At 56.0% G+C, this 21756-nt stretch overlaps 9 protein-coding genes across 9 annotated transcripts; 5 read left to right on the forward strand and 4 right to left on the reverse strand.

Moving 5' to 3' along the window:
* Window positions 1-92: 92 nt before the first annotated feature.
* L226DRAFT_500829 (uncharacterized protein) lies at window positions 93-3899 on the forward strand (the record flags this gene model as incomplete). The annotated part of the gene is made up of 9 exons (XM_067677798.1): window positions 93-378; window positions 434-720; window positions 1297-1396; window positions 1455-1736; window positions 1791-2020; window positions 2311-2387; window positions 2561-2681; window positions 2960-3025; window positions 3598-3899. Exons 1-9 carry the CDS (start codon window positions 200-202, stop codon window positions 3897-3899), a joined length of 1644 nt encoding a protein of 547 aa, XP_067540947.1. The 5' UTR covers window positions 93-199.
* A 484-nt stretch (window positions 3900-4383) lies between these two features.
* On the reverse strand, window positions 4384-5853 carry L226DRAFT_566877 (uncharacterized protein; the record flags this gene model as incomplete). Its single annotated transcript, XM_067683955.1, has 7 exons — window positions 4384-4944; window positions 5009-5111; window positions 5161-5234; window positions 5361-5493; window positions 5549-5633; window positions 5692-5775; window positions 5829-5853. The coding sequence occupies 7 exons, from the start codon at window positions 5851-5853 to the stop codon at window positions 4384-4386; spliced, it is 1065 nt and encodes a 354-aa protein (XP_067540948.1).
* Window positions 5854-6084: 231 nt separating this feature from the next.
* L226DRAFT_530544 (cysteine desulfurase NFS1) lies at window positions 6085-8408 on the forward strand. Its single transcript, XM_067679884.1, has 8 exons — window positions 6085-6348; window positions 6403-6485; window positions 6540-6671; window positions 6724-6861; window positions 6915-7403; window positions 7604-7765; window positions 7819-8015; window positions 8073-8408. The coding sequence occupies exons 1-8, from the start codon at window positions 6162-6164 to the stop codon at window positions 8134-8136; spliced, it is 1452 nt and encodes a 483-aa protein (XP_067540949.1). The 5' UTR covers window positions 6085-6161; the 3' UTR covers window positions 8137-8408.
* A 294-nt stretch (window positions 8409-8702) lies between these two features.
* Window positions 8703-10366, reverse strand: L226DRAFT_519830 (cellobiohydrolaseII; the record flags this gene model as incomplete). Its single annotated transcript, XM_067678596.1, has 6 exons — window positions 8703-8792; window positions 8869-9209; window positions 9267-9882; window positions 9940-10093; window positions 10140-10206; window positions 10267-10366. The coding sequence occupies 6 exons, from the start codon at window positions 10364-10366 to the stop codon at window positions 8703-8705; spliced, it is 1368 nt and encodes a 455-aa protein (XP_067540950.1).
* Window positions 10367-11699: 1333 nt separating this feature from the next.
* On the reverse strand, window positions 11700-12809 carry L226DRAFT_530546 (adaptin ear-binding coat-associated protein 1 NECAP-1). The gene is made up of 5 exons (XM_067679885.1): window positions 12675-12809; window positions 12482-12625; window positions 12211-12360; window positions 12130-12154; window positions 11700-12081 (listed from the first exon to the last, which is right to left on the reverse strand). The coding sequence occupies exons 1-5, from the start codon at window positions 12733-12735 to the stop codon at window positions 11820-11822; spliced, it is 642 nt and encodes a 213-aa protein (XP_067540951.1). The 5' UTR covers window positions 12736-12809; the 3' UTR covers window positions 11700-11819.
* Window positions 12810-12947: 138 nt separating this feature from the next.
* L226DRAFT_479116 (uncharacterized protein) lies at window positions 12948-14163 on the forward strand (the record flags this gene model as incomplete). Its single annotated transcript, XM_067676830.1, has 6 exons — window positions 12948-13214; window positions 13273-13349; window positions 13404-13618; window positions 13674-13781; window positions 13832-13924; window positions 13978-14163. 6 exons carry the CDS (start codon window positions 12948-12950, stop codon window positions 14037-14039), a joined length of 822 nt encoding a protein of 273 aa, XP_067540952.1. The 3' UTR covers window positions 14040-14163.
* Window positions 14164-14276: 113 nt separating this feature from the next.
* L226DRAFT_479118 (HAD subfamily IIID h) lies at window positions 14277-16353 on the forward strand. Its single transcript, XM_067676831.1, has 12 exons — window positions 14277-14510; window positions 14564-14664; window positions 14718-14825; window positions 14894-14973; window positions 15026-15217; window positions 15274-15388; window positions 15440-15515; window positions 15574-15583; window positions 15644-15749; window positions 15808-15841; window positions 15911-16072; window positions 16127-16353. Exons 1-12 carry the CDS (start codon window positions 14439-14441, stop codon window positions 16163-16165), a joined length of 1095 nt encoding a protein of 364 aa, XP_067540953.1. The 5' UTR covers window positions 14277-14438; the 3' UTR covers window positions 16166-16353.
* An 86-nt stretch (window positions 16354-16439) lies between these two features.
* L226DRAFT_530548 (uncharacterized protein) lies at window positions 16440-17851 on the forward strand. The gene is made up of 4 exons (XM_067679886.1): window positions 16440-16699; window positions 16752-17023; window positions 17116-17548; window positions 17608-17851. Exons 1-4 carry the CDS (start codon window positions 16556-16558, stop codon window positions 17692-17694), a joined length of 936 nt encoding a protein of 311 aa, XP_067540954.1. The 5' UTR covers window positions 16440-16555; the 3' UTR covers window positions 17695-17851.
* A 542-nt stretch (window positions 17852-18393) lies between these two features.
* Window positions 18394-20270, reverse strand: L226DRAFT_542987 (alpha/beta-hydrolase; the record flags this gene model as incomplete). Its single annotated transcript, XM_067682163.1, has 6 exons — window positions 18394-18639; window positions 18698-19351; window positions 19402-19620; window positions 19671-19785; window positions 19841-19990; window positions 20050-20270. The coding sequence occupies 6 exons, from the start codon at window positions 20268-20270 to the stop codon at window positions 18394-18396; spliced, it is 1605 nt and encodes a 534-aa protein (XP_067540955.1).
* Between the last annotated feature and the right edge of the window lie 1486 nt (window positions 20271-21756).

Genomic DNA, 21756 nt, shown 5'->3' on the forward strand with positions numbered 1-21756 from the left:
GACGCGGAGAGAGTGGGAAGCAGGTGACGCGCACCGCGCCTAGCGTCCTTCCTCTACACGCGCCCGCGCGGCGGGGATGAGCTGCAGGCGTCAAACTGAGAGGACCTGCCCCTTCCTCAGCTCACTTCCGACTGCTGTACTCCTACGCTCATCATCGGACTTGTCTCGGAGCCTGGTCACTTCTAGCCACGCGAGCTCGATGGCATCCAGCTTGCCCACAGTGGGCACCCGCATCACCCACTCCGGCTCCCTGGGAACCGTCAGATATGTCGGGCCCGTGGACGGAACGCAAGGCGTATGGCTCGGTATCGAATGGGACGACCCGAAGCGCGGAAAGCACGATGGCGTCAAGGATGGAAAGCGATACTTCACCTGTCTGTGAGACTGTACGTTCTGTGGCTGGTCCATGCTGTGTTCCTCACAATTCTCACAGCGTCCCGAATAGCGGATCTTTCGTCCGTCCAACCGCTGCCGGTATCTCCTATGGCGTGACCTTTCTCCATGCCCTCACCTCCAAATACATTGAAATACCCCATGGAAGCGCCTCACTCGAGAAAGTAATCCTGGGCTCCTCCGGCGGTGCGATCGAGGTGGAAGCTGTGGGACTGGACAAGATTAGGAATAACCTGGCACGGCTTGAGAGACTCCGAGAAGTCAGTCTTGATAACGAATGCGTCTCAAGGGCCGACTCACCTGGCGAAATCGGTCGAACCTGTCCAGGTATGTCCTCTATGGTGTCCCATTTCGCGCTCGGTCTACTCGGCCAGCCCTAAGCCAAGCTGCATTGTGAGGAAACGCAGGCCCGGATTGCGCGATCCTGTGTTTACCGTCATGAATATTTCGTCACATAGACACTCAGTGACACCTAAAAAAATTAGAATCGGCGAGCTATCCGCCCTATTAACCACGCATGCAATCTCCAGTGGCTATGAGTATTGCGGCCGTGTATATGGGCCTTCATGGTCAGATTGTGCATGCAGTGCTTGTGTACTGTGAACATCGGATACCATCTTGGTTAGTGTGCGCTATATTCATGAGTCGCTTTGTCAGTAGGTCGGTGTCTGCCTGATGTTGCAGCATGTTATCGCGTACATGAGCGGTGCAATCTATCCACACCTCCTGAGCTCAAAAACATTTTCCGGACACAGTGCTGTGTCGATATTGCCGTCGTCGGCTGAGTATTCTCCGTGGCTTTGTCCTTTTCGCGTGCTTCAGAACAAGACAAGTGCCACTCATCATGGCGGTCCATGATCACCTGTGAGACGTTTGATTACTGACTCCCCCTTGGTGTCATAGGCATCCGTGGTCTAGATCTCACCAAAAACCTGATTGCAACTTGGGGAACTGTCGCTGCGATCACGGTCGAGTTACAGAACCTCCGAAGTCTATCCCTCAAGTTAGTCGCCTGCCAAGTTCCGTACAAGGACTAACGCTGACATCCATGACTGCCACAGTCAGAACCGACTCATGCCACCGGACAGTTCGCAGCTGAATGCTGTCGCGTTTCAATGCCTAGAGGAACTACAGATCAGCGCGACACTGATCACGTGGGATGAGTTCCAAACGTTGCTACCGCATATGCCTGCGCTCAAGGCCGTAGAGTTCGGATACAACCGAATGAAGGCTGTCTCCTCGAACACATGGCCGGCGAATGGTACTGTGCAGGTCGTCAATCTAGATAGCAACGAGCTGGACAGCTTCCAGGATGTCTGTTCTGCCTTGCACAACCTCTCCAAGTCCGTATTGCTCATACATTCTCCCGTCCTGGCCGGACTGACCCTATATGGCAGAATCCAGAGACTGATACTCACATCCAATGCTATACCGAAGATCGATCCTCCCCCGTCCGATGAAGAATCACCCAAAGTTGATGGGACGGTGTCGCGTTCACCCCTCCACGGAATCAAGCACCTCGCGCTCGCTTTCAACCGCATAGCAACGTGGCACGACATTGATATGCTTCAGCACTGGTGCCTGGAGCTTGAGTCGCTCACGCTCGCAGGCAACCCCCTGATAGACGGTGAGTGAGTTCCGCTTCAGATCCACGCCGGTTTGCTGCGAGCCCGCCCGAGTCCTTCTGTCACCTCTGCGTGAGAAGCAGCACCCCACGTGGCTCCGTGCGCAGACCACTGTACATTGAGTACATCTTTCCCTCTCGGGCTCAAACCTGATGACGACTCCGGGCTGACTTTGTCTTCCATTAATTTGACGTCCTCTAATTGGAACCTGGCCACTCAATCAAACAATGCTTGCCGCTCTCACATTGGTCATATCTCAACTCTCGGCTTTGCATACGTGTCCACGGAACAGACCGTAGCCACGCGAGCTATGCACGTCCTTTCACCATCGCAAAGATCCCGTCGCTCAAGTCTCTTGATGGTGCTGCGGTACGTCCTCCACTCGGACCTCTCCTCTGCCAACGCGCCAGGCGCCGTAACCTTGCCGTTTGCGCTCCGTCATCCCTGACGATTGTTGCGGTGTGGCAGGTTGGATGTCATGAGGTGCAGGTATCGCTCCTCCCCGCAGTCGCTGACGGCATCATATCTCCCTCTTCGTCCAGATCTCGATGCGCGAGCGCAGAGACAGCGAGCTTCTGTACCTCTCGCACATCGCCAAGCAAACCTTCGCTTCGGTGGACGAGAAACGAGCAGCCCACCCCCAGTGGGAGGCTCTCAGCACCAGTGAGTCACCTCGACACCATCACCCCGCCTCACACAGCGCCCCCTCGCAGTCCCCGCGAAGCGGTGCGATACTGATCTTTGCGTCTCCCATGCCCTTGTATTCTACCATCTGTCTCTGCACCGATCCCTCCGCATCTCTCCTCTTCTGCGCTGCGCATGCATTCCGGACACGCCCACCGCTACGCCCCCGCCGACGCCCACGTCCGTCCACACGGAACACGCAATCGCACTCTCGGTCTTTGCCTCCGAATTGTCAAACGCAACGCAATCTCGGCCAGAGCACGGCGTCACCGACGCGCCAGCCGCCCCCGAGCCCCAGGACACGCTCAGCAACCGTCTCACCAGTACGTGCCCCAATCCAGCCCCAAGCTCTAATCTAGATCGTCCTTGTTCTTCTGGTCGTTTACAGCCCTTTGCATATTAGTCTGGAATTCGCGACGCGCGAATCTTTGTTTGTCCCGAACAAATATTGCCTTAACAGGTAACAACCTAAACCTCGCGTGTTTTCCTGGAGGACTTCATGGGCAAATTTTGGCACGAAATTGAATCTAGGAAGGTCAGGGTGCAATTGTGTGTCACTTCTGAGCAGCAAGAGCCTCAGATATGCAGCACTGTGCGGCAGGATCGGGGCTGGGGACACACTGGCTCGTGCCACCGGCTGTTTTCTCTTACCCGTTAAGGCAATGTTTGTTCGGAGCAAATAAAGATTCGCGCGTCGCGAATTCCAGACTGATATGCAAAGGGCTGTATTTGTTCAAGCCTCCCACCTTCCATATCTGACCGTGGTTCTCCGTTCTCTACCTGTTCGCATCTCCCGCCCGGTGGCTTCGCGTGGTCAGATTACCGCTTCCGCAGATCGTTCCATGTGTTCTTTTCGTCCGTAGTGCTCATCTTACTCACTTTCCGCGAACTCTAGCCATCCGCATCTATCACGGGGCCTCCGCACCGCCGACGAGCCTGCCAGCGGACGAGCGCGCCCGCTACCTCGGGCAATGCAAGACGGAGTCGCTCCGAGTACTATCGACGATGTCGGTCCGCACTTTGCGGATGAAGCTCATCAAGTCTTTGAAGATTCCGAAGGCGCGGCAGGGCTCTGTCCGGCTGTGGATGGTGCTCCCAGACGGGCACCTTGTTGAGTTGGATGAGGAATTCGCCGGACGGGATCTCGCATATTGGGGAGTCGACGAAGACACGCAGTTCATACTCGTAGACGAATGAGAACAAAAGATGATGTATTGCGGAACTTGTACTATACATGCCAGAACTATCTACATGCTTGCCTTGAATACAGCCTCAATTCACCGCTTGCCAAGTCACCCGTCCTCGACCCTGTGATATGTATCGATAGCGGAGATGTGACCGAAGCGATACGGAGACCGCTGGAAGCCTTGTGTGAAGAGCAACACCCAATTCGCACGGAAAACTTGTACGCCCACGTACGCCCACAAAACCCGCCCTCCACACATTCGGTCAGAGGCGGTCGGCCAGGCCCGAGAGCGCCTTCAATAACTCCGCTAAGCGAGGTCTTCTGAGGCACCGGAAGTCCAAAGCGGGGACCACACACAACGTTCGTTCAGCGTGGCCAACGACGGGTCTTGAAGCCAAACGAGTAGCCCAAAGCTGATACCTGGGGGAGTCCACAAGCACCGGTAGGGAGGAAGCGGTGCCCCTAAGGGAGGCCAGGCGCCACGGAAATCGGGGGTTACACGATCGCGGGATATCCTTCGAGCTCGAGATACACGACTCCTTCCATACAGCAGAACCTATTCGAAGCGAAGCGGGAGAGGGGGAAGTCCACGACGCCATTCGGAAAACCATTTCGCGGGCCACAACGAATAAGGATGATACCGGAGAACCAATGGCCAAACTCAGCGCGCCCATCCGCTTTCCCTCGGAGGCCTGTCATCGTAGCGATCGTCCCTCTCGTCCCGACGGCGATCGTCCCTGCGTCTGTCGACATCGTCCCTGCGGCGGTCATAGTAAGGATCAGGGGCTCTTCGGTCATCATAGCCACCTCGTCGGTCATCGTACCCTGCAGGCCTTCTATCATCAACATCCCTCCGGGGAGGTGGAGACCTGGCGGGGCGACGATCATCGACTTCAGTCCGACGAGGAGGCGACCTAGAGCGTTCCCTGCGGTAGCTGCGGTCTTCCCTGTTGTAGCGGTCATCGCGGTGACGGTCATCTCGGGCGTAGCGATCATCCCGAGCATAACGATCATCACGACGATCATCGCGACGAGGTTCACGACGAGGTTCCTCGCCTGCGGGACGCTGTTGAAGATTGTGAGATTGGGCCTGAAGTAATGGAGAGCAACGGGGACGAACCTCACGGTCCATGGCGACGCGAACAGGTTGGCCGCGGAGGTCGCGGCCGTCCAATTCTTTGACAGCGCGCTCGGCGTCCTCGCGAGAGAGGTACTCCAGGATACTACAGATCTATCAGCTTGGGGTACGGACAACGAGACGGAGATGCTGACCCTTCGCCAGGAGCGTCACGCTCTATGTCTGCGTAGGAGACACTGCCTGCTTCACGTCCAAAGTCTTTCAAGTCCTGGTTGGAATGCGATGATTGAGTCCCGGATCCAAGTAGGGGCAACGTGGGGGTAGTGGTAGCGACCGCGATTGTTCCTCCATGGGGGATCCGATCTATGGAGCCTAAAGTGGAAGGAAGACGTACCTGCCAGCTGGTGTCACGAGAGATACCAGAAACGATCAGTCGATATCCAGGAGGACGGCGGGAACGGGCGGCACGGTCCGCGTCGTATGGGTCCCTGCGGGGACGAGTCTCCTTGGCAAACTCGACGACGATGCTGAAGACACAATTAGCACCGGGGGTCTGGGGTTACACATCGAGCGGTGGCGTACTTGGCGCCCATGAAGGCCTTGCCGTTGAAGTGCTGCATAGCGTCCTCGGCGTCGCGGGAGCTCTCGAACTCGACGAAGCCAAAGCCTGACACGCCGAACACGATGAACAATGGCCCATGCAGAACATCACTGCGAAGACGCACCGGTCATGACACGACAGTCAACGATGCGGCCATAGCCGTCGAAGAATTTTTGGACGTCGTCGGAACGAGCATCTGGGGGGAGTTCTAGGAGAGAGTGAGCATGAAGGGGGGCATGGGGAGGGACGGGGGAGACGTACTGCCGAGGTAGAGACGACGCGCCATGGTGGGGAGAGCAGAGAAGGGGGATGGGCGTGTGCACTGCGGCGAGGGCGGTTGGGTTCGCAGCGTGGTCCGTGCGCGGGACAGAACGCTGATTGGCTGCGTGGACCCGGCGCGGCGGAACGGGACGGGATAGGCTGGGCGGGCGTCTGCGGTGGGTCGGGGTGTGATTGGCTGGAGAGGCTGCCGGAAGAGTTCATCATCTCCCGTGACTCTACCCTACGCCGGCCGTCGCTGTGGGTCGCTGACTGAAGAGCGCAGTCAACGCCGCTCGAGTTATCAGATAACTTGCCTCTTGTCCATCCTCCACCATGTTCTCGCGAGTCTCGACAAAGTCCGGCAAGGCTCTCTGTCGCTCTGCCCTCCGCTCGACCGTCTCTCGCACGACGATCAAGGATGCACGCAGGTCCTTCGTGCAGCCCTCGGGTGCCGACCGCGCCAGCGTCGTCGACGTCCCCTCGTCCTACCAGGAGGACACCGCGTTCTCACCGCGGGTGGGTCAGTACACCTTCCCCCCGTGTTCGTCTGCAAACAGAGCTGATATCGTCACAGACATGTTTGGCTTCAAGCTAGAGGCCTCACGCCGCGAGGGCGGTCCTTCTGAGAAAGCCCGCCCAATCTACCTTGACATGCAGGTCAGTCACACAATGTGTCGGCACCCTCAACCATTCCTCTGACATCTTCTCCAGGCCACTACTCCCGTTGACCCGAGGGTCCTGGACGCCATGCTCCCCTACCTTACCGACCAGTACGGCAACCCCCACAGCCGGACACATGCATATGGATGGGAGGCGGAGAAGGCTGTCGAGGACGCGCGCAAGGTATGTGGAGCCATGTGTGTGATACGGCTTCGTAAGACTCACCGTCATGTAGCATGTCGCCGACCTCATTGGTGCTGAGCCAAAAGACGTCGTCTTCACCTCCGGTGCGACAGAGTCAAACAATATGGTCATCAAGGGTGTCGCCCGTTTCCACAAGGACAGAAAAAGGCACATCATCACAACCCAGACGGTACGTTTCTTTGTTGGTCTGCCTGGCACCATCGGTTGCTCATCTCACGACAGGAGCACAAGTGTGTGCTTGACTCTTGCCGCAAGCTCCAGGAAGAGGGTTTCGATGTGACGTATCTCCCTGTCCAGCACAATGGTGTCATCGATCTTGCAGAGCTCGAGGCCGCGATCCGCCCCGACACTTCCTTGGTTTCCATCATGACTGTAAACAACGAGACCGGTGTCATCCAACCCATTAAGGACATCGGGGCGATTGTGCGGAAGCACCGCGGCGTTTACTTCCACACTGACGCTGCCCAGGCCACAGGCAAGATTCCGGTGGATGTGAACGAAATGAACATTGACCTCATGAGTATATCCGGACACAAGCTTTATGGACCGAAGGGTGTCGGCGCTGCGTATGTCAGGCGGCGACCCCGTGTCCGCTTGGAACCTATCTTGAGTGGCGGAGGACAGGAGCGTGGACTGCGGAGTGGTACTCTCCCGACCGCATTGGTGGTTGGCATCGGCGAGGCTGCGAGGATCGCGAAGCAAGAGATGGCGGTGAGTACTCTTCGATCTGGGCTGCGTTGATGATACCTTCCACGCAAAGCCACATGCATATATGTTGGGAGCATCGTGGTGCGTCGCTTGTGCTGCAGGCAGAACGGCCAGCCTTGCTATGATTGCGCGTGCAGGGGTACTGAGCATTGCGGCCCTACCTCGGTTTCGTCATACACGATTCGCTGACGTACTTCCGATAGAGGGATCATGCTCGGATCAAGGAGCTATCTGACCGCCTTATTAACGGCATTAACGCGCGCGTTGAACACGTCGTTCGCAATGGTGACCTCAACGGATACCCCGGATGCGTCAACCTCAGCTTCTCTTACGTCGAGGGCGAGAGTTTGTTGATGGCGCTGAAGGTATGGACATCTAATTCATGTCGTTATATGCCGTGCTCATGATCCTTCATTAGGATGTCGCTCTATCCTCCGGCAGTGCTTGTACGTCTGCCTCGCTCGAGCCTTCATATGTCCTACGCGCACTCGGCGCCGCGGAGGACATGGCGCACTCATCGCTGCGGTTTGGTATCGGCCGCTTCACCACCGAAGCCGAAGTCGACTACGTGATCGACAAGATCGTTGCTGTCGTCCAAAAATTGCGTGACATGAGGTGCGTTTCGCCGTGAACCCCATGTTGTGGTTCTCTGCTAACCTGGCATTTATGCAGCCCGCTGTGGGAGATGGTCCAGGAGGGCATTGATATCAACGCCATCGACTGGTCTCAACACTAGATTGCTTCTTGATATCCTTTGGGATGGGTTCTTGGTTGTTTGGCGGTCGATTGTCGATGCTGGGCGGTGTATAATTCTCGCTATTAGCATCGCCAAATGCTATAGCTACGGGTTGCGGGCACCCTTCTCCCGCCCGTAGCCCGCTACCTGTGATGAACAGTCAGCTACGTACATTTACTATCTATCGTAGTGTATCATCGTCTGGATGAGTCTCCGTGTATCATATGCACTGCTTGCGGAATCCAGTAATGCTCGGTCTTCCGATGTCCGTCTTGCGAGTCTGTGCGCTGAGGATCTCCACTCACCTTGGGAACGCCCTGCCAAGTTGGAGCCCGCATGAGTATCATGACTTCCCGGATTGGTGAGTATTTCAGGGTAGGGATCGCTCATGCTCACACAGGGTGACCTCGTGTGAGGTGTCCAGTCGGGTGGTGGATGCGCAACACGCTGCTGTCCAGTAGACTGCGGACATGCAACGCATGAAAGGAGAGAGAAACCCTAGATTTTGAAAAAGAATACAGTACACATGGATACAGCAATCTACCATCGGTACACCATGGAAGCTTTTACAGCGGAGGGTTCGCCTTCGAGACGAGGGTCTCGAAGTATGTCTGGAACCAGGTACCAGCCTCGGGTGCGGGTATGGTGGCATCGGACTGCACAAAGGAATAAAAGATCGTCTCGTCAGCCCCAGCCTCAACCAACAAGTGGAAAAAGAAACCAGGAACGCACCAGAGAGCACGTGCTGTCATAGCGGGGCGAAGAGCTGTTCGAGGTACCGTCGGACTCGCCTCCGGGCTTGACCCAGACGATGGCGTCGATGAGCGAAGAGCCGGTGTTGGTCGTCGGGCGGGTGCCGAAGCCGGCGCCCTTGATGTTGCACCAGTCACCCCACTGCTGGCGGAGGTTCTGCTGGCCGGCGCGGCCCTGGTCGACGACGAACTGCGCGGGGAAGCCCTGCTGGGCGAGCATCGGGCCGAGTGCGTTAATGTAGTGGAGCTCATCGTAGTTGGGATCGCCCTGGGTAATCGGGTCGGGGGAGGCCGCGCTCAGGGCGTTGTAGTTGGCGACGTCTGCGTGGGATGCGTGTCAGCCTCAGCGCGTGTGTGAGAAGAAGGGAAGGGACTTACTGGTAGCGAGACCACGGACGAAGGGCGAGGAGTTCGCGCTCTTGAACATCTGGGCGAAGAGCTGCGCAGCGGGGTTGATGTTGGCGGGCCAGCCGAGCCAGCCAGCATGGCCGGCATCCATGTACATGTACACGCCGACGGAGGCAAGCTGGTTGAGGGCGTAGGTGACGCACGCCTTGTACGTGGCCTCGGCGTTCGCGCACTTCTGGACGTTCAGGTTCGTGACGAGGTTCGCGAGCGAGTCGGGCTCGATGACGGCGACGACGCGGACGTCGGGGAATTGCTTGATCTGCGCGACGATCTGGTCGATGTAGTCGTAGTACTTCTGCTCGCCGCCGTCGGCGATGCTGAACTCGCCGTTCGACGCCTTGGCAGCGCAGTCACGGTCGGGCAGGTCGTACACGACGATCTGCACGAGCTGCTTGTTGCCGGAGCTCTTCTGGAGGGCGCTGGCGTCAGAGAGGTACGTGCCGAGGTCGGGCACCTTCGAAACGGAGTCGAGCCAAGTGAATGTTGGGATGTTGGCGACGCTCGCGGCCTTCGACTTCAGAGAGGAGTCGGAGATGTTGGCCGCAGCAGCAGCGACCTCGGCAGCGTAGTAAGGGCTGAGGTAGGGCTGTCATGGAGACTGGTCAGAACGCCTTCGTAACACATGAACGAGTGATTTGCTTACCGTGAAGCCGACGAAAGGGTTGCCAGCAGCAGGGGTGCCCGTGGGAGAGCTTCCACCGCTGGTCGTAGTTGGCCCAGTGGGAGTGGTGGTGGGTGGTGTTGTAGTCGGTACCGTAGTCGGAGCGGAAGACGCAGAACCAGGACTGCACCAAAAACTATGAGCGTCGCGCCTGCAGAGAATCTGCTATGAGATAAACTTACATGCACTGCGAGTAGTAATCGTTTTGCTTGGTGCAGACAGATCCGGATGCGCAGGTAGTAGCACCAGCTTGGTAGATGCCAGTGTCAGTACTGGAGTTTCGTCATTAGCTCTGGTCGTGGTACTCACACCAACCAATACCGCCGCACTGCCCCCAAACGGGAGCCTGGGCATAGGCCAAGGAGGGGACGATGGCGAGCAGAGCGCAGAGAGACGCGAACTTGGACATTTTGCGAGACCGGGGCTTGGAGAGGGTCTGTGATCCTGGCGTCCCACCTCTTCGACGTGGTCGTTATATAGCTGTAGCAACAGGCTCTCGCTGGTATCCAGCATCACGTCGAACACCCAAAATATCCGGCGAAGACCCGAGCGGACGTTGCGGAAAGACGTCGGGGGAGGTCAGTTGTCGACATCGACGCCGTTGAGCATAAGTCATGGGACCGCATGTTCACCCGACCACGATCCATCGTAGGCGGTAAGCGGCGGAGGAAGCCTGTACGGCGGACCCGTCTTCGTTGCCCAAGCTCGGTCTCGGTACAAGTTCGGATGGCATTGGCCGACTTGAGCACGAGCCATGATTCTCCGCCACCTGAGTGGGAAGCAACCGCTTCAATTGTCACCCCACGGTAGCAGTTAAATGAACAGGCGTCCGTTATGGTAGTTAGCTAAGGTTAGCGGAAGGAGCTCGCGGGCTTGAGGGGGGCAACAGCATCATACCTTCCGGCTGGCTCGGGCCTGCTAAGCAGCTCGTCATGAACTTGATCAGCGAGTCTCGCACGCATGTGCGCACTGAGCGTGCATGTGGTACTGGTCTATATATGACGAGGCACTCAACTGGCAGCGCCTCGTCACTGGTCGTCAGTATGATAGGTCCTACACACGCGGAAGGCTTCCGGAGGGCAGGCGCAAGGACGCACGAGTACATGCGGGGCAAGTAAAGCCGCTCATGTCCGGTCTCGTGCATGCGCGCCCTTGTGATCTTGGAACTTCGGTAAGTAGGTCTTCGAGACCACCGTCACAGGAAGCTCGGCACCAATAGTGTATGCGAGCCCCAGAGCGATCAACCGGCATTGCAATCATCCGTCCGTGACCACACCGTACAAGGAAAGCTCGGCCTGCTTGCAAAGGGAGGATACTTGCCCCTTTCTTCATCAGGCACGGCGAGCAGCGAAGAAGACAGCGTGCACCACGCGCCCTCATCGCGGATGCCCTCGGGATTCCACCTGTCAACGACACGGAACAACATGCGCGATCGGGAATGAACTAGAGGGCCCGGCTTAGAGCGGTACGAGGACTCAGCTCATTGGTGCAGCACAGCGAAGTCCAGGTCGTCGAATGCACGACCGGGACATTATTCGAGGAACACCGAGGTGGTCGACATCGCCATGCGCCGGTAAAGCTCCTTCGAGAGTCCCGAGCTAGACAAGTCGAGTTGACGAGCGAGCATGACCGACCGAGGTATTCTTCCGGGATTGAAGCCAGCGGGGCGTAAATCCAAACGCGATGCGCAATGCGGTGACGTATTCAGTGCGTAGTGTCCCGGCAAATAATCGCAATCGTGCTCCCTCTGTGTTGGAAATATGGGAAGATCTACGGCGACGGCCGATCAACATAGCATCCTGGGCAGACTCACATCGACATGCGAGTATAGTACAGAGCGAGAACAGTTCAACTACCTCTTCCTACCGTTTCCTGGGCGCGCTGGGTGGTGGAGGTAGCAGCGCCGGAATACCGCCACCACTTGATGACGAGAAACCACCTCCAGAGCTGCCGCCCAAAAGATTGACACCCGTGCTGTTCTGAGATGCCTTGGCCTTTCCGGGGATAGAAATGGAGAAAGTCTGTCCCTCCTTCAGAGTGTAGTCCTTCTTGGGTCCAGCGGGTATATGAGGTGACGGTTCGTCGGCAGGAGCCTCGGAGGGATTCTTGAGTGCTCGCCATCGCCTGGAAGATATGAGTAATCCACAACAGAGCGGAGTAGAATTAACGCACTTGGTATAATCTTGGAGTGCGACGTCTGTGAGATATGAATTAGACGGGCTCGCGAGGTCATGGCATGATGGCTTAACATACTGAAGTCAAAGCTATCTGAACGCTCAAGGAAGCCCATACCGATGTATGCTCTGCGGCCATTGTCCTCCACTCGGACCACGAAGTACCTTGAGGAATCGAGTACGGCTTCTACGCACGGCTTTGCCGGGTCATAGTCTGCCTTCGCGAACACTGGAGACGAACGTCACGAGATGTAGGGGAAGTATTACTTCTAGCAACATACGTTCACCTACGCAGGTCAAACGCGTCTAATAAATTCATGGGCAGGGTAGTGGAAGTAAACGCTACTCACCGGTTGTGGCATCTTCGAACTGCAACGAGACTCCCGAAGATCGCTCAATGATGCGGATGCGACCTTTCCATAGAGGATTCGCAAGGTCACCCCACTCCTGTGCGCGATGCCCCTCATTCGCCTTGAGAGGTGGAATCTTGTATACTGTCCGCGCTGTGATGAGCTGATCGCGAGCAGGATGCTGCTTGCTAACCTGAAACCTCTCGTCCAATGTACAAGATGCTCTCAATTTCGTCTTCTTTGAACTCTTCCATGTTGAGAATTTGAACAGCTGGCGAGAGAACGTGGAGGAAGGAAGGCAAGCCTGTGTGGTCTGGAACTGAACAGCCTCGCCGCCGGTGTGCATATCGGAAGCGCCCAATTATCGAGGATTAGATTATGGGCGTTTACGCGTACGCATCCTCGCCTCTTCCTCGTTTAACGCATTTCCTCTGAATCCCTTTCTCTGAAGCCGAGAGACACAACGATGACTGGACCACCTACCCCACCGCCCTCGAGCGCGACAGAGATTGAAGATGCCGCCCGAACGACTTTGCCACCAGTGGCACCCACCGTAGAGTCTGCAGCAGCTCCTGTTCCCGCTCAACCCGCCACTGAGCAGCAGCAGCCACCGATAACGAGTCAACCTACTCAGAAATCCGCATACGAACTACTCTTTCCGAGTATTGTGGAGCTAGCACGATCTGGGAGTATACAGGATTTGATCGAGGTCGCGGAGCGAGGGGATCTATCTGTATGTCGCCAATTCGTTCTTGTGTTCCATACCAATCCTTTTCATGGACTGTACACAGGCGGACCAGGACAAGAACCCTGCAAGGCTGCTGCTAGTCGCGCCTTTGGTGCTAGCCTATCTGATCGTTGACGAACTGTACGCCGCCACTCGCTCGGATAGCATACGCGCCACCCTCATCACTTTCCTCAGTCCTTCTGCGCGCCATGTGCTGACGCGTCTGCCTGACACGTTAGCTACGCAGCCCCTAGTTCAGGGCCTCTTCAATCTCCTTGCTTCCGTGTGTGAGCGGAAGTATACGAATATATACTCTCGAGCGGAGCAACTGCACCAATTCGTTTCGGGTCCTAGCTTCTCCGGCGAGCTTCTTGGGCCAATTTTGGCTGGGATGGTTACAGCTTTTGTCGGTGCGTATTTTGACATGGCTGCACTCGTCAGGTATAACTGACGCACAAATGATAGACGCGTTCCGCAAGAAGACATTCAACCTGCTTGCCAGAGCGTACACCTCCATCCCTTTACCACTTGCTCAAACGTATCTAGGCTGGACTGCTGAACAGGTTGTGAACGGTAAGGATCATATCCAATGAGGCAACACATGAGCTCAAGCAACGTCGCAGTCGCCGTACCGGCCGGATGGGAGTTCCACGAAACCAGGTTCATTCTCACCCCTCCTCAGCAATCTTCCTCCAGCTCTCGTAGCGTAGACTCAGGTATGTCGCATGATGATTTATGTTACGCTGCATTCATCTCACATATATATCAGCACCCTCTTCGCTTCTAGCCTTGAACCTTGTTGTGGACACAGTGGCCAACCTTGAGAGTTAAGGTCTTCCAAACATGTATCTCGTCATCCTAACTGTATCATGTCGAAGCACAGTTCTCTGTTTGTACTATAGTTCAAATGTCATTCCTAAGTGCAGCGATTCGTATGAATCTCTGAGGCCCAGTCTACAGAGAGCTTGAAAGAGAGTGGACCTCAGGCGCCTATATACGCGATCGAGATCTGATCGAGGGCCCCACAATCCACGAGCAAAGCACGCGTGCACCCAAATACATAACCCAACCAACCACCTCCGCCACCAACCACGCCCGCGAGTCCACACAGCCATCGTACAACCTTTGTTTTTCTTGGCGCATATCTTATCATCGACCTTCAACTTGAGGCTCTGAACGCCGCACAGCGCATACTACTCATATATAGGATCTTGAAGTGAACTTCACGACATGAGTTCCGACGCGGCCGTGATTCAAGTCGAACACGACGCTATCACCTCTACGACGACTATGACAGCAGAGGTAAGATTTTGACGCACATCATCTGTTGTAATTGCCTCTAAATATGGGCACAGGTAGATCTTGCGATGACGCCAGGACAAGAGGAAAAGTGGATCCACCTACAGTTCACGTGGAGTGGCAAGCCTTTCACCCTCGATATTGCGGAATCGGATAGGTCGGTTTGATGTGTTTGTTGTCAACACCTCTGTATATGCTGAAGCTATGTAGGGTTTTCGATTTGAAGGCATCTTTGATGAGCCTCACGGACGTGCCTCCCGAGCGCCAGAAGATCCTCGGGCTCGTTAAAGGGAAGCTGCCGACGGACGATGAGAGGATGTACGTACATAACCGAGCTTTCTCTTACCTTGTTACCTTGTACTCATTGAAGGTGTTCAAATACGTAGTGGTGATCTCAAGCTCATCAGTGGCAAGAAGTTTACCCTGGTCGGTACGCCTCAAGGACACGAAATCAAGGACCCTCACGGTGAGTTTTCCGGGCGAGGATGCGTTTCAATACTTACTCCGTGCTTTACCAGAGCTCGAGTTCCTCCCTGACGTCATCAACGATCTCGACGTGGACTTCAGCGCGAACCCTGCCGCAGCCGCGAGTTACATGAATGATCAGCGAAATCGCCGCAAGGTGCAAGAACATACTAAGAAGCTCAACGTCAACGTCATCAACCCTCTTCGAGAGGGAAAGCGGCTACTCGTCCTAGACATAGACTACAGTGGGTAACACGCCGTCATCCCTTCGCCACATGACTGAAATTCTGGGTCGATGCAGCCATTTTGGACACGAAGCCGCTCACCTCTGGCGCACTTCCTCCACAAGAGTGCGCAAGACCCGGCCTCCACGAGTTCCTCGAAGCTGTATACCCCCATTATGATATCTGTATATGGTGTGTACCACGCTGCAGCCACTCGGTTCTTCAATGACATCCCATTCGCAGGTCGCAAACAAGTTGGGTCTGGCTAGAGACGAAACTTGTCGAGCTGGGCATGCTCGGCGGTGTGCGGAACTATAAGGTAGGAGGACAGTCATCTACCTACCATGCTCTTCTCATCTGACCAAGCGGTGGCATAGATCTCGTTCGGTACGTGTGGACTATCAAGGACAAATTCTTCGTATTGTGAATGACTTCGACTGCACGCAGTTCTGGACAAGACCTGCATGTTCACGGTCTTTTCGGTGAAGGACGGAAAGCCATACAAACATTCGGTCAAAGCACTCCAGATCATCTGGAACCACTTCCCGCAGTAGTGAGCTTTCTTGCCCGCCGAGTATTGGTACACAAATTCCTGACATGATCAATGTCAGCTCTGCAAAAAATACCATACATATAGACGATCTTGTGAGTCGGTCTCATCTCAGTATCTCAGTCTGACGTCCGAGGTTCACATGTTGGCATGTCATAACACAGGGAAGGAATTTTGCACTCAATCCGAAGGAAGGCCTGAAGATCTCAGCATTCAAGAACGCGCACACACCAGCGGCCATGGCAGATCGCGAACTAGCAAAGGTCACTAAGTACCTGCTACACATTGCCAACAGACACGAAGACTTCCGTGATGCCAAACATGCGGTGAGTGATAGTTCGCATGACTCTCTGTAAGAACTGGTGTTGAACTCGTACCAGTCGTGGAAAGACATCGTAAGGGCATTGCCACCATCTTAGCACGTGGTCGAAGTGAGCGTAAGACAGAGGGAATGTCGAGGCTGGTGTGATATCTAAGCACAGATGTGCCTATACTGCCAAGGAGTGGAAGAGGTTTGGGTCTAACTGTCATCATCTCAGAGAGTCTTTTGTACGTGTTCTATGATGAGTTGAGATGATGAACATAAGAACAGCAACTTGTGACTGGAGCACGCGCGGGCATATGTGCGCCACATTGTTTTGCCGACGGCGGGGTAATCGCCGGGATGTGGGGTAAGGCACAGCATTCTGGTCTCCCCCACCATGATCGCTCTCCGGCTCTCTCGCATCCGAGGGCCGGTGGTGAGTACACGAACTCCTAGCATCGTTTGCTTTGCCCTTCATCGTTTGGGTCGGCACTCAGTACGTGCGATGTCGTCAACAGCGGGCACAGCGAGGGACAAACCCACACCAGCCGTTCCTAGGCCGTCCGCGACCGTCATCGTCGTGAACAGCCGCAACGAGATATTGCTCGTGCACAGGAACCCGAAGTCAAAGTCCTTTGCCAACGCACATGCAAGTGATCAATATCTTCTTGGATATATCGTATAGCTTACCGGGTACATAGGTCTTCCCAGGAGGGAACTACGACAAGAAGCAGGATGAGGGACACGGGCTTCCCTTCACGGCTATCCGCGAACTCTTTGAAGAGTCCGGGCTTCTCCTTGTTCATCCCTCAAGTTCAGGGATCCCTAGCAACGCTGAACTAGACGCAGCACGCGAGGCCATTCATGCGCAACAGCGTCTCTTCCGCGACTTCCTGTCAGAACACAATCTGAAACCTAATATCGAAGGTCTCATGCCCTTCACCAGGTGGATAACGCCGCCGAACATTCCGAGGTGCGTCCCTCGAACGCAGTACAACACCTATTTCCATGACGACTGCTAACAACGATGGACGGTCTCTTTACGGTCCCTTTTGTCACTGACAGACGCTTCGATGCGCGGTTCTACGTCACCTTCCTGGACGACGCACGGTCTGCAGGGTTCTCGTCTGGAGACAAGCAGGAACGTCTCCCTACCCCCGACGGCGGCCAGGAGGTCATCGAGGCGCGCTTTGTCCACCCAGCCAAGGCGCTCGAAGAGTTCCACGCGCAGCGCATCTCCTTGTTCCCGCCTCAGTTCTACCTCCTGAAGACGCTCGCGGACATACTGCACGGTGCGCAGAACACTGCGGCGCAACGCGATACCGTCCGGACCTTGTCACAGGGCGCGTTCGGGCGCATGGTGATCAACCCGCGTCCGGTGCGCGACCCGGAAGCACAGGCGGAGGGCTTCAGCGTGCTGACCTACGAGGGTGACGAGGCCCGCGGGGGTTCGCCGGGAAGGCGCCATCGTTCTCGCCTGAAGTTCGGCCAGGGAGGGGTAAGCTTGTTCCCGCGCAGCTCAGCATGGATATCCGAGGCTCATTGCGAACGCTCCAGGCTGCGAACCAGATTCTGCTCGAGCGGAACTTCGACATATTCACGGAGATCGAGGAGCATGCCTTCTCTCAGTCGGCCAAACTCTGACCAGCACTACCTGACACGGGACATAGCACATCCTAGGACTAGCATCACTATGCCCTGCAACGTACCCTTGATTACCTGGTACCGGAATATTTTACGCGTCTTGAAGGATGTCCATAAGAATAGACGCGACTTTGCATGACACACACCCGCGGCTGGCAGCACGTACAACGAGTGAAGCAACGACTCAAGAGAAGTGCCTTGTGTTCAGATGGCAGGACAAGGCAGGCACACACAGCACCGTATCAAACAACAACACAATGTTATATCGAGCAAGGCTACACATTATCCCACAAAAGGGGACTACGGGAACGTGGGTCTGAGGCTACAAGTCGTAGGGCGTACGTAATGATACAGCCCTGGGGAGCGTTATGGATACAGTGAGGAGGCCAGAAAGTCACAACAAGTCAAATCGCAATACGAAGCAGAAACGGACACCATAATGCAGGAAACCCAATGAAGTTCATGCACAGTGCGAACGAAGCCAGGTGAGAATTGCGTAAGAAGAGGCGATTAGAGGGGGGAAGTCCAGGATTAGAAGGTATTGTAGAAGGTACGTGACGGTAACCCGTCGGTGCGTGAAGAACGTCGTAAAAGCCCGAAACCCAGAGACAAGGAGCATTCAATATGTGTGGTTTTGTGATATTAGGCGATCGGAACCAAGCGCGAATCGGTAAAGGGGGTCATGAAGAGGTGAAGGGTCTAGAGGTTGAAGACCTGGTAGTCGTACTGGACGAAGTTGCCCCAGTAGCTGGTGTTGCAGGCGCCAACGTTGGCCATGCCGGACTGGCCGAGGTTGATCGCGTTGACATTGTCCGTGCCAGCAACGTTCCAGGTGGAGAAGCCGTTGGCGTTGGGCGAGCCGGTGTGGAGGAAGTTGCTGTAGCGCGCCTGCACCTCCTTGATCAAGGCCGATTGTGCGGTGTTAGGGTTTTGGACGGTGCCGAACTACAAGGGCAGGTCAGCGCTGAAGATACAACATACGTTGCGTGTGTCGAAGACTCACAATGATCTGGATGTCGTCCTGATGGCACACGGCGCCGCCGCTCGTGCAGAACGGAATATCGTCGTTGCCAGGGTAGGTCGCGCCGACCATGTACTCCCCGACGTACGCCTTGCCGCCGTTGCCGACCCAATTGCGTGCGAACGTCCAGGTCGCACAGCGCCAGATCTGATCCGTACCGAGCTCCTCGAGCTGGGGACGCTGGTCCGGTTCAACACCGTCGACCGCGGGAGTGGCAGCATAGAGCGCCGTGGCCAGGATACGAGACGTCCGCGGATTACCAAACGTGTTCTGCACGAGGTCCTCGTATAGTGAGTCGTCGACGTCGAAGGGGATGTTGCCGTAGATGGTCGGCCCCGCCTCGTTGCGAACGGTGGACAAGATGATCGGCTTCGACTGCTGAGGGAAGGTCGCAGTGAGGTCCAGAGGGTTGGTGATCAACACGTTGTCGCGGACGGGGCGAATGGGCTCCGATGCACCAGCGGCGGGATCAAGGGCGCCATTCACGGCCGCATCGAGCAGGCTATTCTGAGCGGACATGATGGCGCTGGTTGACAGCGCGTTGAGACAAGCCGAGTCCGAAGTGCTGCAGTTAATGTTCTGAGTGAAAGCATCAAGCACCTCCTGATGAACGCTGGTGGAGAGGAAACCAAAGTCCTAACGACGGGTAAGCTGGACAACCCTCAGAGCAAGGCAAGGGAGCTTACCATTGGGTCAGAGTGGAGGATTGCCGACTGGAAGAGTGACGACGCGGACGGAGTTGCAAGGATAGCCCTGACCATGTTCGCACCAGCGCTCTGTCCGGCAATGGTGATCTTGGAAGCAGAGCCACCGAAGCTCGGGACAACAGCCTTCAAGAAGCCAAGAGCATTGACCACATCAGCAACCGCGAGGTTGTGAGTACCATCCGGGGACAGGAAGCCGAGCTGAACGAGACATCAGTCTTGTTACACGAGACGGGTGGCATGATACTCACTGCGCCGAGACGGTACTGGATAACTGCGACAATAGAGTTGGTCGCAGCCGCGAGCTTCGAGCCGTCAAGTCCCGCACCAGTGGCAGATCCGCCAGTAAAGGAGCCACCGTGGATCCTGGAAAATCGTTATGAGACTGGCACGAATGCAGCAGACGTGATATGGGGCGTACCACATGAACGTCGGTGCGTCACTGCCTTGCGAAATGGAAGACGGCACGTAAAGGATCATAGACAGGCAGTCCTCTGTGCCAACCGTATTGCCGTTGGAATCGGTCTGCAAGCAAGGAACGGGAAGCGCGGTGACGTCGGAGGCGCCATTTCTAGCGACAAACGCCTCGTAAGGACCGCGGGCCATGCGGGGGACGGCATGATCACTCACGGTAGCTGCCAGGTGGTGGCAAGGACAGATGGCTTCCACCGCGTGACATTTGCGTACTTGACAGCGAACCGCGTTGCACCCGAGTCGTCCGACGTGCCGTGCGCGGTGCCAATAGGCGTACTGACGGACGTGCTTGAGCTTGAACTCTGACGAGGACAGAGGGCCTTCTGTATGACCGGGGACAGCTTGCACAACTCGGTCTTCCAGGTGTACGGAGGCATAGAGGCGTGCATTGGGAGCGCCGCGGCCCAGGAGGCGAAGAGGAGAGAGAAGACGAGGGACTGAACGCCGACCATGTTGCTCTAGAGGACACCAAGCAATTACGAGGGTGGTAGAGTCCGAAGTCTAAGGGGGCGAGGATGCTGCCTGGAGGGAAGGACCTTCGCCGGCGGGTTTATATGGACGAGGTGACCGGACCTGCGTCAGCGGAATAGGGAACCGGTACCTCTAGGAATGCCAGGGGAGAAGATGGTAAGGAACAGCGGAATGAGTGCTCGCAGCCATGCCTGAGCATTTTCACTGTATCGAGAACAATGCCATCCGGACAGAGAACGATGGCTCGGGTCTGCACACCGCGCGCGTCCTTGCACGTGGGAACTCACCGTCCTCGTTTCCCTTATGTGGCTGTTCCCTTGTTCTGCAGATGGGAGGGCGACCTCCCGCCGGCACCCGTCCGCCCTGGCAAGCATGACTTCTGCCCTCTTCTGTCTGTTCGTGCCTGCTCGGCGAATATGCGTCTCGAATCTCTGCCATTGACCTCGACCGGAGTATCCTTCGCCTCCCGCTTCCCTGCCCATGACGCAGTCGGACACAGGCGCTACAGGCCGTCGGCAAACAACCACCTCCAAATACGGCGTGCAAACAAGCGGTTCCTCAATTGCTCCTCCTTGACAAGGGCCACCTAAGGCACACGACTAGGGTCCTCCTGTGATGGAATGCCTGCAATATGCATGTTCAGTTTCCCCGTCCCAAAGTGCCCTGAGGAGCCCAAGTGCAGCGATGTGAACGCATCCCTGAGATTATCACCATCAACTTCAAGGGCCATATGGTTCACGATTGTGTAATCAACGATTGGAGAGTTCCGGACAGCCAGATGCTTCGCAATACATACGTTGTAAGCTCTATCACGATCGGGAAGTTGTGAGGCCGGAGCACACAATCCACCGAATGCATGGAGGCTATCCTCGTGTCGGCGGAGACGCGCCTGTTCAATAAAGTTCAGAAAATCAGATCTGGAGGGTCTGGTAGCCGCGGCGCCCGTGCGCTGGAATAACAAGATATGCGGTGCCTTTAATTATGGCAGCACAGAAACCTTGTCCTAGCGGGCGCGGGAGTGTCTGACCTTCACGCTTGTCCTCACTTGTCGTTATGCGTACCGAGCGCCCCGCCCCAGCGCTGGCAAGCAAGAACAACAAATCTCGTACCTGACAAGCCGGCCGTCATATTTGTCGAGCCAGCTATCCAGGATGCCCATGTACACCGTGAGGATGCCTGGACGACCCGCTTATTTCATGTCATCAATAGAAGTCCCGACCCTCACCGTCACGTTCAAGTTCAGATTTCAAGGTGAGCACAGGTCTGTAGACTTCAGGGAATCATGAGAGGGAGACTTGCAAGGCGTTCGGCATATTGTGCCCTGTCCCGGAGCTCCGGCGACCGATACAGCTTGTCATGGAAGCTAAGTATACCTCATGTCCCAGGCACCTA

The sequence above is a fragment of the Lentinus tigrinus genome (genome assembly GCF_003813185.1).
Source record: "Lentinus tigrinus ALCF2SS1-7 unplaced genomic scaffold L226scaffold_3, whole genome shotgun sequence".
NCBI lineage: Eukaryota > Fungi > Basidiomycota > Agaricomycetes > Polyporales > Polyporaceae > Lentinus > Lentinus tigrinus.